This window comes from Mollisia scopiformis, assembly GCF_001500285.1.
Source record: "Mollisia scopiformis unplaced genomic scaffold LY89scaffold_8, whole genome shotgun sequence".
NCBI lineage: Eukaryota > Fungi > Ascomycota > Leotiomycetes > Helotiales > Mollisiaceae > Mollisia > Mollisia scopiformis.
The window spans coordinates 1,079,266-1,091,960 of NW_017263588.1; the positions used below are offsets into that span (position 1 = coordinate 1,079,266).

The window sequence follows — 12,695 nt, forward strand, 5'->3', positions numbered from 1 at the left end:
AAGAGTTTTAATTTCGAGGTTCTACAGCCTGAACGCACGGACTTTTGTCCCCATGTTCGTTAGGAAGACCCGTTTTGAAGGCATCATAGATGCTAAAATTCGATTTCCTATCATCCCGCATTAGCTATTTCCGCATGTGTATTTCTAGTTTGACGTACCATCGGATTTGGTTTGGGTAGAGCCTAGTTAATTCCGCGTAGAAAGGGGACTGGAAATTTTGTAGGATTCCACGATAAGAGACCCTGGCAATGTTTGACATCATCTTGTTGATTATCTTGTCGATTATCTTTGAGGTGAAGTGAATGCAAGAAATGTAACCTGGAAGCTTTTTTAAACGTGTGAATGCCGATAAGACCAAGTGCAGACCAAGCATGACTTATGATGGACCAGCAGCTCGGGGGCCGACAGTACCACTGTATCAACTATACGACTTTGGGCTTATACGGCGTTGGGATCATACGGCATTGGGCTCATACGGCGTTGGTATGTGTCAACTTTGACCAGTGCGCTGCGTGGTTTGAATTCCTCATTTCTGCGCCTGGTAACACTGCATACTTTTTGGGGGTCTGGGCTTCGCCCGGCTCTAGCCTGTATAACACAAGTAGTCGGTGCACGTGGACTACGCTTGGCCAATCCTTGCTACCGCCCAGGTGGCGTTGCATAATGTTTATATTGCGCGGATTTAGGTTTCTATTCGACACAAGTAGCGGGTCAGGCGAATGTGGCTAAGCGGAAAGGTCTTTCGAGAAGATGAATTTCACCTGTGATATCAAGCGAACGGGATTGGGAATAAAAAAGAAAGAAATACCAGCTAATATAGACAGTATGATGGTGATGGTGATGGTGATGGCAATGCTGAAATATCACAGGGTGGGTGTGGGCAATTCCCCACCAAAAGTACCTACTTAAGTAGGCTGAGACGCTACTCCAAAAAGCGAACTAGCTTCTTCTGACCTATAGCTCAACAAGACCACGCCCTCTCCGCTAATGACATCTGGTTTAAATTCCAACCTGAGTCACGGGTTATGTTACGTGAATGGAGGCTGCGCCCTAGCCGATTTTATCTCAACACCAAAACTTCTTTTCTCCGTCGCAATCCGATGGCAACAAATCTTTCCCTCCTCCTTAGAAGTTCCGCCCGGATATCTGGAGGTGTACTGAGCCTCAGTCGCTGGGAATTTGCCCAGGCTCGTTTTCTTCAGATGGTACATCTTCGCAGTTTTTCCATGTCGCCCTCATCTAGGCGTTGGTCCCCACCGCCAGAACCAGAGAAGCCACAAGTGCCGTACGAGAAGGGGCATCGCTTTACAGCGTGCCGCGTGGTAGCGCCTCCGCCTTTCCTTGGACGATATGCGGAAGTTCCTACAGGCCTCTTTGCCGACTTCCTCAGCGATGCCCGTTTCCCGAGCGAAGACTTTCTTCGGACCACGACTTTGGTCGATTACTGCTTGTCAGCCTCTTCCAGGCCGCTGCCTTGCGAGTCATTGAAAGAGACTGCGACTTTTGAGGTGCTTGATGAACTCGCTGTGGGAGACGGTCTCGGCCGGGGCGGCGACTCGCAGGTCTTCACCTGCATACGGCACAGCGACAAGGAAGAACTAGTCGCTAAAGTGTACGACCCCCTTTACTACCCCTTCGCGGACGACGAGTTCCCTTACATCCCGAACGACGTGCCAGAGCAGAGCACGATTTCGCTCTGGAATCCGCGGCCTACGTCCAGCTAGACGAGAAACTCGGCGGCAGCCTAATACCCAAGTTCTACGGATCTTGGGCCCCCGACTTACCGCTGAAGCACCAAAACAGATCCGTCTTCTTCACTCTCCTAGAAAATATTAGAGGCACGCCTCTATCCGTACTCGATCCCGACTTGTACACGCAAAAGGACCGTCTCAATGTGCTTGCTCTGTCTATGGAGGCAGATCTCAAGCTGCGTTTCGAGGGGGTAGTACATAACGACATTGCTCCGCGTAATATTATTTGCTCTGGGAAAGATCTCCTGGCCGAGAATTTACGCCTCGGAATCATAGACTTCAATGTCGCCATTGTCTCGCCCCTTCTAGGCGTTGACGCACCCTGCGAATCGGAGTCATTGCCCGAGTCACCCGTTGAATGGTTTTGGGGGTCCAGGCCTGTTGGTATGCGGGAATGGGTGCCAGTTGAATGGAAAGGGCATGGTTGGCACCGGTGGTTAAAAGAGAGATGGGGAGGTTCACTAAAGTATAAACCCGTCCCAAAACATTTTTATGAAAAGGAGTAATATCTATTTTAAAAGCAAGTTTTCTATTCTAGCCTAGTTTTACCCACGGTCTTTCGTTTTTCTTCTTTCGATCAAAATTTTGACAAGACTTTGCTGAGCTTTGATTTATGTGGGGCACAGCGATTTTCTGCTGCACGAGAACCTCCACTGGCACGCCAGCGGAATACTTCTCTTCACTTCGTTCCTTGAAGCATGATTCAGTCTAGTGACGACTTTATATTTTGGTAGTCGTATTCTCTTTCCTACTTTAGTATGCCACCGTTAGGGAAGTAGCTTATACCCTTATATCCACACTCCTTAATGGCTTTCAATAGGGATCTCGAATCGAGCGCCAGAGGAGCGTCGTTATTTCTAGCGAATGGCAGTCGTAGCTGAGTGGCCCCAAACAAGTCGCCTCCTTTGACTCACTTGCTCACACACAACTCAAGCTAAAGCAGCAACAGCTCAGATCTTAAGCCAGAAATGGACCATGCCATCAGAACATTCCAATGTAAGATACTTGGTTATTCCATATCTCTTGAACTCGATTTCTCGAGGCAATATACTCATCTTTCATACTATCGTTCCGATATCGATATTTGTGATTAAGAAGCCGCAACTAGGCATCGTCGACCTAGACCTGAGCGACGATAATTAATATGACCAAAGAAGTATAGCAGGAAGGGCTAATGCGCTGGGATATATTAGTATCGATCATCTATCGTTTCTTCCTGTACGCGCCAGGTGTGCTAATAGCGTGATGGCAACTCCGAACGCCTTCAATACTACTATAAACTATAACAGGATACTCACTCTAGCTCAAGTAGGGCCAGCGGTGACAACGCTAATACCAACATTATTTTGACACAGACCTAGCTATCACTGACGCTGGATTCTGGAACTTATGATTCGTGAGCAGCAATGGTACTTCCGGCCTAAATTTTTATGTTACGTTACTTTCGTAGTTACAAGCAAAATAAGTCAGAAGAGAACAACCGTAGTGGAAGCAAGCCTTTTGATCAATATAAAAGGCTGTTTGAAAGATAAACGGCAGTACGCCTGCTATTATTCGTCAATTCCTACTCTATCATCTTCTTTGGCAAGAAAGCTCCCCTACTGTAATCTTCCTTCTCGCGGCGACCGTCAAAGTATATGAAGAACATAGACCCTCGATTGCTCTAATCGTTCTGAGTCCTCAAATCCTTTTCAACGGGAGACTCCGATGCATAAAAGCCCAAAGACTTTCGAGTTGGTTTCCAACGTTCACACTCATATAGCTCCATTTGCGCCACTGCCCGCACACGTTCCAAATTCTCTCTCTGAACGACCAAACCCATTTCTCAACTTTCAGAGCTCCTGATTACAAGCATAAGCATCGCATGTAACGTGAACGTTGCATCGTTCCCCGCGTTATGGAGGTCTGAGCTCTCATACGGACATCCTAGCTCCGTCAAGAGCGCACTGAGCTTGAAGCTGGCCAGGCGAGTAGAGGAATTAGCTCCAAGTAGATTTCGAGCTATGCGGTGCGTGTCCAATATTGCTCGCACCGGCGCAACCTCGTACACGTTAATCCCCAGTCGTTGAAGAATCTTCAGATCATATTTGATGGAGTGTCCGAGGATGACTATATTTCGCAGATCGGATGGATTGGAGGAGGTATCGTCTTGCATCCGTAAGGATTTGATGATCGTAGTCGCAAGATCCGTTTGTGAGACGAAATCCGTTTCGGCGAATACACATTCTTTGAAGTCCGTGAAATCGCAATCAAAAAAGTCTTTAGAGGCGTGCGATGTTGAAAATTGCAATGTCGATATGGATTTGGTAGCAGTAAACGATGGCGATGCGAGGTTTTTAGATGTTGAGTGTCGAGAGTTGCGATGCCGAATTCTTTGGCGAGGGGGGCGTCGGGTTTGAATCTTTCTTCTCTTGATACTTCTAGACCGATAGATATAAAAACAACGTCTGAAGAGGGATCGAAGTCTTTGGTATCTCGAAGTCCAAAAAATTGCTCCGCATGCTGTAATCCTCCGTTACGAGCGATGTTAAAATCTCGCTTCTTCTGTTTGAGAGGTGCCATCAAAATACTTGGCTTCTCTTCAAGCAATGAAATATTGTGTCCAAGCAGAAATTTTCAGGTTATGGGGATTTTGGAAGAGCAAGTTATTGTTTTAAATGCTTTCAATCGGCGCGGCTGGGTTATTGGATAGCAGATTGTTATATCGACCGGGCTGCGTATTAAAAAGAGTCATCCAAACGGAGTACTAGACTAATAGTGGCATAGCTAAGGGTGCTATGATTAATTTGTGCAATCACACTCAAGACTTTGGAAAATGAACTGAGGGTTTTCGGAGTCATTGGCACGAAGATATTTCTTCTTCTTCTTTCTCCTTTTCATCAGATATTGATTGTAATTTGTAAATTGTTCTTACGAAATACCAACTCATTAAGTAAAAGTTCCTAGTGGAACGTGGGTTTGCATCATTATATAATTCCATATATTGAGGATTCTATACATTGCGCATGACATTTATAGAGACTACTCATAGAATGAGAGTTTGTATCATTATGTATATTTCATTTAATCATTGAGGATTACCCAGTACCACGTGACATCCAGCACTCTCCCCAGCCCAGTTATTGAGGCTCACTACTCCAACGCGGAAACTAACATTCCCTCATCTCCAACTATTTCGAATCACCAATACAACGTCGTCTCATGCATTATCCCCTCCCCATCCTCCGGCCCCTGCCTACACGTCACAAACGCCGACCTCGTCCCCGCATCCTGCTTGATATCCACAATCTCCGCAACCCGCTCCTCCGGCACATACTCCTCCCCCCGCAAATCCACGCTCTCCTCCTCAATATCCGCCACCCACCCCATAATGCGTCCCAGCAGCGCCGAATCCCAAAGCCCCTCCCGCCGCGGCCGCGACGAGAAGATCTCAATGACTTCCCGCCGGATCGCTATATGGCGATAATTCGCACTCACAATCATCAACGGCAACACCGTTCTAAAATCCAGCGAAAATGACCCCTCCGTCTGCTGCGCGTTCAAAATCTTAGCTAAATCAACAATCTCCCGCAGGTAGCGCGTATACTTCCTATAGTACATCGCACGACTGGGCGAGCCGGCCGCGAGCCAGATGTACGACGACAGACAATGCAACTGCAGCAGCGCCACCCCGTTAAACAGTTTCGAGCCGGGCGCGCGCCGGGCTTTAGTGCGCAGGGGCTCGAAGGCCGATTCCCATTGTTTGTACTTGTTCATCGCTTTCGCGAGCTCGGCGTACACGGTCGTGCAGCGGCGGAGCCCGAGAAGCGGCGGGAGTTGCTCGGATGAAGCGGCGGAGGGGGGCGTGAAATCGGTGCCGTCTTGCGTGAAGCGGACGTGGATGCCCCAGAGCAGGATGCGGGAGAGCATCGAGGATGCTTGTTTGAGGGTCGTGAACTCCTTGGGGATTTTCTGGACCGTGTTGCCGAATCTCTTCATGCGCTCGCGGTGCTTGTCTGTGGTGCGCCCGTCGGAGTAGGACGAGGATTGTATCTCGAACAGCATGAACGTCTCGACGATTTCCTTGTCGAGCGGGGGCATGCTCTTCGAATTTGGGCCTCCTCGTTGCTGGACATACTCGGTCGTCGTCGATGGCGGCCGGAGGCGCTGGCGCGAATACTGCTCCATCAACTCGATGCCCGCAAACACCTGCGCGGTCGCCGTCTCGCTGTTGCCGTGATAGGACTCGAAACACGCAAACAAGATGCACGAGATCAGCTTCGTCCTGATGTCCGCTTGCGGTCCCGCGTTCCTCAGCCCTACGATCGCTCTATCGTACTCTCGGTACGCAAACTCCAACCGTGCCTTCTCATTATCCTTCCTTACCCAATCCTTGAAATTCAAAGCCCCGATGGCCGTCACGGCGTGCCGGATACATGAATCTGTCTCGGAGGCTTGGAGGACGACTTTACTCCAGATATCCGAGTCCCGGAACCCGGTTAGGTGTTTGGCGGTATGCTGCGAGAATTCTTGGAAAGCCTGGTATTCGAGATCGTTGGTAAACGGCGAATTAGCGGGTGAGCGACATAGGGGCTCGGTGATGGCGGCGGGGAGGATCAGGCGCTTCTTGATAGCGTCGGGAGGTGGTTGAGAGGGTTTACTCGCGTAGCCGTCACAGTCGCCTCCCCACTTTATGCAGCGGAGACAGGCTGGTTTGGTTTCGTCGCATTTGACTCTTCTGATTCTAATGAGGTTGCGGGATGGTTAGCTAAGCTTTTGCTGTGCCGTCGTGGTGGAAGTGGGGGGAAAGGGAAGGCTTACTTGCAGGTGATGCAGCCGGTCCGGACTTTAGGAGCGTGGATCTTGCGGGTTCGTTTGGGGACGGGTCTTTGGTGGTGCATTGTTCGCTAGGGGGACCTGGTGTTGTTGGCTGGCCTTTATTCTGGTGATCGAGTTAGTGGTGGTGTTTAGCTTTGATGTGCGGCGGATGAGGAGGAAGCTTGGCGTGGTGGCGGTAAGCTCGTGTTTTGGTTCCAATCAGTTCCTTGTCGTTTGCGGGGGAATACATGGGTGGGAGTGGGTGAGGATATATCCCTGTGAAGATTAAGCGAGCAAGTACCTCGACCTCGACCTCGACCTCGACCTCAAAGGCCAAGGCTATTTTGAGAGACTCCTTATACGTGCCTAGTTGGCAAACGGGTTTTTAAGACTATGTTGGCATATATTAACACATCTTAGGTGGGAGATACCGACATGGTTCTGTATATATGCCGATACTGATCAACGATTCCAACCCATCCTGCTGTCTCAGCTTGGAGTATTTTCCTAACCTAGTAGGCCAGGCGAAGTATTGGATGAGCTCATCAAAGGCTCCACTCAGAGCATGTCGGGCACTATATTATTCATGAGTCACAGCACGTTGGATGTTGGTTGCAAGTGCAAGTGATTGGCAGGTTTATCAATTTACCTCCTCCAGGCAGCATCACGTGTACATCTCGCTACCAACTCATCGGATCTGTGTTTGATCTATAAAACAGAATACTCTTCTCTTCTTTTATCATTCATCCATCCTATCTTATCCCCGTCATACCAGTCCGCCATTCGTCCTTCGAACACAATGGCAAGGACAAAACAATGCGCGCGAAAGAATCCCGGGGACTGGGCGTCAGTACAATCCCCCCACCACCTTACCCACCCATTGAGCGTTCCTCACACTAACACAGCTACCGTCCCGGATGGAACTGCTACGAGAAAAGACCTCACCAACCCACAACGACGTCAGGACCGAGCTCAACTCAAACAGAAGCATTAATCCCATCCAATCCTTTCTCAGCCAGCAATTCCACCATTCCAATCCCGGACCTCTCACGCTTCCGCACCCTCCCATTCGAAATCCGCACCTCAATCTGGGAAGCTTTCGCCTGCCTACAACGAATCGTCACCATCCACGCCATCACCGACCGCGGCCTCCGCGCCCCCATCCCTCCCATCCTCCACGTGTGCGCCGAATCCCGTGCCGTGGGATCAAAGCACTACACCCTATCCTTCGGCTTCCGCGGCTCGACGGACTTCAACGACGTCTCTGAGCGGTGGGACGATCATCCTGCGCTGGAGGCGAAGGTGTATTTTAACTTTGAGCGGGATGTGCTGTATTTTGGGAGAGAGTGGAATGAAGGTATTGTGGGACAGTGGTCTTGTGCGAATCATTTGAAGAGGTTGGTTAATGGGGAGGATATGAAGAAGGTGGAGAGGATTGGGTTTGATGTTGATGTTAGTGTGTGTTGTCAGCTGGCAGGGAGGAATCATGGGCCGTGGTTGGTGCCGTGGACGGGGTTGAAGAAGGTTTATTTGGGGTTGAGGGATCCTCTTCCAGCTGCTGAAAGTCTGTCTTACTTGAGATCGAGTAAGCCGGATTGGAAGAGGGAGGGGCTTTTGGAGGCATTGGGTCCGGATCTTTATGAGGAGTTCGTGAAGCGGTATCGTGGTGTTGGTATCTGGCTAGAGGTGCCGGAAGAGCTTTCTGGTGAGGAGGCGGTGGAGTTCATTAGGACGAGGTTGGGGAGAGTCTATGGGACTCAGCATGGTGCGTTCCATGTGCAGCATGGCGAGGAGGACTTTCATGATATGTTTACTACAGCGTTGGTTGTCAGAAAGTAGCCAGAAAGCTGGAGGAAGTATCATTTCTCACCACCATGTCCCTCGGCAGCGCTTCCTCCCCGTCCTCTTCTGGCCTTCGAGGTTTCAAGCAGAGATCACCGAACTCGCCATACTCTCCTCCCAAGACGCGACCCTCGGTGTCCTTAACGATGTACATCCACCCATGTTCCGCTGTATTGGGCCTCAATTCGTGGATCGTGACAGGTCTTCGACCTCGGGAGGAGGAAACGAGCCAGGCCAGAGCACCTTAGTCTGTGAACATGCGTGGACTCTGTCATTCTTGTTAGTCTTTCCCATGTCAGAACATTTGATTGCATGCTACCTCGAGTGTCTCTGCACTATTCCTACCATGAACTCCCATTACTGCTAGCAAGGAGACTCGTTGATGTTCAGCGTGCTCTCGGTATCGCTGTCAGTCCTTCGCCGTGAGGCTGTGAGATGTAATCTTTGCGAGTAGCTTGAGTTGAACTGCGAGACTTTTGCGAAATGCGTTTGAATATGATGGTGATGTTGATGAAGGAGAAGGAGAAGCTCTGTCATCGATGTCTGGAGATTTTATACCCTTCGTCGTGAATCACATACCCAAGATTCACTCGTTCGACTGCGTTGATGGATGATTCACAACTGATGGCGCCATGGTCCGGAAAAGAACTACTGTTTCATTTTGTTGATGCCGCAATGCGTATATACATGATTCAGCACCATCGAAGGGGTATGAGAAGATGTTGATCTGCGATAAGTGTCTAGCATACAAACAGATGAGGTTTGAAACATACCGAGCGTCTTTTGCGAGTTCTGTCCATACCATCAACACCAACCTGCATCATCGCCACCAGGCTGTCTTCGCATGCCTGCAGACCAGCCTGTCAACTCCCAAGATCGTTCATCTCCTCCCCACCCATCACCGCCTGCTCCTACCCACAGCATCAAGCGCTCTCACAACCTTGCTATTCATTTGCGGTGTCTTCGAGGAGAGCGGCGCTCCAGCTTTCAACTCTCCCCTCCGCTCCGCCAACTCTCGGGCCCTCTTCTCATTCTCCGCAATGTATATGTTGTTCGAAGCATTTTGCCCAGGTTCAAAAACACAGCGCCCGACATCATACCGCACCGGGACTCCAGAAGGATGCTTGCCACCCGGTTTCGGGCCACCATACACATATCTGCCTTTGACATTTGGATCGCGGTAGTATGGACCCCAATGGACTCCCCATTTGCCCCCGAAGTCCAGCGGGACGAACATCATGCCACCTTTTCCTTCGGCGATCAAGTCGTCGGTCACGTAGTGGTTGCCGCCGGTGCAGTGGAGACCTTTGCCTCTTCTCTCCCACTTGAAGTTTTGCGGACAAGGACCCGAGCGCTTCATGTAGTCTTGGACCCACACCTCGTTTTCTTGTTGCTCTGGTTTGGGGAGTTTATCGAAGTTCCGTTGGCGAGATGCAAATTCTTCGTCTCTCTTGTTGCGGAAGAAGCTCTTCGTGCCAGGTGGTGGAAAGGATTTCAGGTCTCGTTGGAGCATGGTAGCTTGAACGGAGGACTTGTCTCGGAGTAGTTGGGTTGGTTGGATGGAGCTTTTGTCTCGGTGAAGCATGGTGGGTTGCGCGGAAGTTCTGTCTCGTTGAAGCATGGTTGCTTGAACTGAAGATTTGTCTCGCTGAGGTATGGTTGGCTGCGCAGAAGTTCTGTCTCGCTGAAGCATGGTCGCTTGAACCGAATTATTGTCTCGTGAAGACTTCGACGTCGAAGTTTTAGAATCTCGTTGTAGCATGGTGGGCCTCACAGAACTTGCCTGCGATGACAGAGGAACTCGAGTCGATGACTTCTTCCCCTTCATCAACTTCTTAAGATCCGCGTCAGAGAGCTTTTGCGTCGGCATGGTTGTATCGTTTGTGTATCTTCTGTTCGAACCTGACCTAGGTTTGAGTAGTGAGAAGTTGAAGAAAGTCTTGGGAACTGTAAGTTGTAAGAGTGTATGCCAAGCATTATATGGATATGCCTGGGAGACGTTGTGATAAAGAGTGGATCATAGAATCATGGGAATCATTGGGAAGAGAACGCTCGCGTCATGGATATGATTCAGACCCACAGGTAGTCAAGCCCTCGCACTTGCGCCAAGCATCAAAACTCTGATATCAAGACATACTGAAAGATCACGCATTTCATTGTTGCATTATGTCCAAGAACTTAGTCGCAAGAGCAAGCAATTTGAGACCCAGATAGTATATACCTGTCGCGCCGATCAGAACTAACACAACTGTCAGCTATATCTTAACCACAATCGTGGAGCTCAGACTCACGGATACTGGCTGATTCAGGTTATATTCTCCGCCACAAGATAGTTGAGGGATCTGTTGATATTTGCCAGCCAGCCCTGCTCTCGTGCTTTGCAGAACTTGAACGTAGCTCTGGTTGGGACTCTGTCGCATCGTCGAAATGAAGGCATGAGACATCGCGCCTGCATGTTTCAGTCAGTAAAAAATGAAAAACCCATGATGAAAATGTGTATGCGAACCGGTCGCAGCTCCAGCAATACTAGTATCGGCAGATGTCTGATTATCAGCACAGCCACTGAACATCCATACATCCTTCCCCTCATGCTTCCAATCTTCCATGAACTTCTCTTCGCCAAGACCATCCTCGTTATGCTCCTGCTCCCGATGTTGAAAGCTAGCAAGCAAACTCTTAGCACCTCCTATCAGCATCTTCGCATCTTGAATCTTCCGAGCATTGAAGCCTCCTTGCATGAGCTGGTATGCTTGACTGGCGAGATTGATGCCCTTCTTTACATTGTCGACGAGGTTGACTTCACCTTGGGAGTTGGGCCGATAGACGTAGGGAAGTTCGATTGCGGAGCCACTGTGGCAGCAATCAAAGAGGACGGTTAGCCGAGCTTGTGGGATCATAGGCGATACTAGAACTCTGTGAAGCTGCATGATATCAGATTACGCTTTTGCACCATTACCTAGCGAACTACTCACAGTATCACTGTCTATCTGGCCGTTGGTCTGGAAATCAAGAGGACATATAGTATCGTCGAAGCTGAAAATGCGTCAGCATACTTGCTTCTTCTGCTTCATATCGTAACCACTTCGCTTACCCTGACTCGCGATCTCCATCGGGATCCTTGACTTGCGCTGAAGAAAGAAAATTAGAAGATGACGGGGTGGATCGAGGAAGAGAGTAGTACCTCCATGGCCAGAGTAGGACAACCAGACCGAGTCTCCAGGATTGTTCCCTGTTACCAACCACTTGAAAGCCTTCAAATATTATTAGCAACAGGTACGATATTGTAGATAGAAGTAACAAACCTCCATCATGTTTTTGCCAGTAGGTTCAAACGGTGTGCCACGATTCTTGGGATCGTCTGTCATGACAACCATGTCATGTGGCGCAGGATTAAAACCTCGATCTTCAACAAGATATCTCTGGACGTTGAGCGCATCGTTGATACAGCCGTTAAGTTGATGCTTAGTGCCGTAGTAGTTGATACCGATCAAGAGTGCTTTCCTGCGCATGGTTGCTGATAGAAATCAGAAAAGGCGAAAGTTGAAGGACTGAGCTTGAAGTTTCTTTTAGATATGTCAGGGAATGATCTAGAGGCAGGTTTGCTTTTGAAAACTCACGAGTACCTAGGTATGAGGTGAATCGAGAAAGGAATCACGTGTATCTTGGCACCCCAAATGACCCTTCAAGATGTCTGATTTGAGATATTTGAGCGCGAAAATGAAGCTTACAGTGAGATGTCGTTGCTAGACTCAGCTTTCTATTTTAAGACATGGGAGGCGCTCGCCTAATTCTCAACATATCAGGAAGCTGCGGTGACATGCCAGTAGCACGTGATGAGCGCAGCATCGACGACAACTTCCAGCAACTGAGAAGGAGAAAAGAGAGTGTGTATATGTCTGATTATCTAAGGCTCTTTGATTGCCGCGGTCGAGTGTTGAAGGCCTACCAGCTAAGATAATCGTCCAGGATTTTCACCTATCTCGGTAGGTACTTACAGGTAATCCTTGGCCTCACGAAGTTGAGCACGCCTACACTTTGTGAATCTTACGGCTGGTAAAGATATGGAGATGAATCTGCAATGCCAGGGGGAGTTCCTTTTGATGTTGATGCACTACCATCTACTGGCCGGGGTCTGCTTCCGACCTTTCTGCCAAGGCGTTTACTTGACTTACTCGTGAAAGCCTTCAGTGAATAATGTAAAAACTACGAGACACTTCAGGGCTGCACTTGCCTAATACTAACTACTTTTCAAGCACGTATAAGCTCCAAAGTGAAGGATATCCTCTACATTCATCAGAGCTCGTC

The 12,695-nt window shown here is 49.2% G+C and overlaps 5 protein-coding genes across 5 annotated transcripts; 2 read left to right on the forward strand and 3 right to left on the reverse strand.

Annotated features, from left to right (window-relative positions):
- Window positions 1-1,226: 1,226 nt before the first annotated feature.
- Window positions 1,227-2,257, forward strand: LY89DRAFT_695964 (uncharacterized protein; the record flags this gene model as incomplete). The annotated part of the gene is made up of 2 exons (XM_018216795.1): window positions 1,227-1,648; window positions 1,678-2,257. 2 exons carry the CDS (start codon window positions 1,227-1,229, stop codon window positions 2,255-2,257), a joined length of 1,002 nt encoding a protein of 333 aa, XP_018073781.1.
- A 2,495-nt stretch (window positions 2,258-4,752) lies between these two features.
- On the reverse strand, window positions 4,753-6,706 carry LY89DRAFT_716937 (uncharacterized protein). The gene is made up of 2 exons (XM_018218303.1): window positions 6,552-6,706; window positions 4,753-6,474 (listed from the first exon to the last, which is right to left on the reverse strand). The coding sequence occupies exons 1-2, from the start codon at window positions 6,629-6,631 to the stop codon at window positions 4,932-4,934; spliced, it is 1,623 nt and encodes a 540-aa protein (XP_018073782.1). The 5' UTR covers window positions 6,632-6,706; the 3' UTR covers window positions 4,753-4,931.
- Window positions 6,707-7,347: 641 nt separating this feature from the next.
- LY89DRAFT_731825 (uncharacterized protein) lies at window positions 7,348-8,387 on the forward strand (the record flags this gene model as incomplete). The annotated part of the gene is made up of 2 exons (XM_018219622.1): window positions 7,348-7,394; window positions 7,454-8,387. The coding sequence occupies 2 exons, from the start codon at window positions 7,348-7,350 to the stop codon at window positions 8,385-8,387; spliced, it is 981 nt and encodes a 326-aa protein (XP_018073783.1).
- A 1,231-nt stretch (window positions 8,388-9,618) lies between these two features.
- Window positions 9,619-9,972, reverse strand: LY89DRAFT_613075 (uncharacterized protein; the record flags this gene model as incomplete). The annotated part of the gene is made up of 1 exon (XM_018210652.1): window positions 9,619-9,972. A coding segment is annotated over exon 1 (285 nt), but the record flags the coding sequence as incomplete, so codon positions are not given.
- Window positions 9,973-10,533: 561 nt separating this feature from the next.
- Window positions 10,534-12,113, reverse strand: LY89DRAFT_642478 (peptidase C14). Its single transcript, XM_018211753.1, has 8 exons — window positions 12,008-12,113; window positions 11,693-11,953; window positions 11,572-11,641; window positions 11,482-11,518; window positions 11,363-11,423; window positions 10,897-11,311; window positions 10,682-10,839; window positions 10,534-10,629 (listed from the first exon to the last, which is right to left on the reverse strand). The coding sequence occupies exons 2-8, from the start codon at window positions 11,897-11,899 to the stop codon at window positions 10,624-10,626; spliced, it is 954 nt and encodes a 317-aa protein (XP_018073785.1). The 5' UTR covers window positions 11,900-11,953; window positions 12,008-12,113; the 3' UTR covers window positions 10,534-10,623.
- Window positions 12,114-12,695: the final 582 nt, after the last annotated feature.

Bases quoted from the DNA above. Each gene is read 5' to 3' on its own strand.
- LY89DRAFT_716937 (XM_018218303.1), bottom strand. From the start codon at position 6,631: ATGCACCACCAAAGACCCGTCCCCAAACGAACCCGCAAGATCCACGCT. The intron at 6,475-6,551 runs GTAAGCCTTCCC...CAACCTCATTAG, and splicing joins ACCGGCTGCATCACCTGCAA to AATCAGAAGAGTCAAATGCG.
- LY89DRAFT_642478 (XM_018211753.1), bottom strand. From the start codon at position 11,899: ATGCGCAGGAAAGCACTCTTGATCGGTATCAACTACTACGGCACTAAG. The intron at 11,642-11,692 runs GTTTGTTACTTC...TAATATTTGAAG, and splicing joins CTGGCAAAAACATGATGGAG to GCTTTCAAGTGGTTGGTAAC. The intron at 11,519-11,571 runs GTACTACTCTCT...TTCTTTCTTCAG, and splicing joins GTCCTACTCTGGCCATGGAG to CGCAAGTCAAGGATCCCGAT.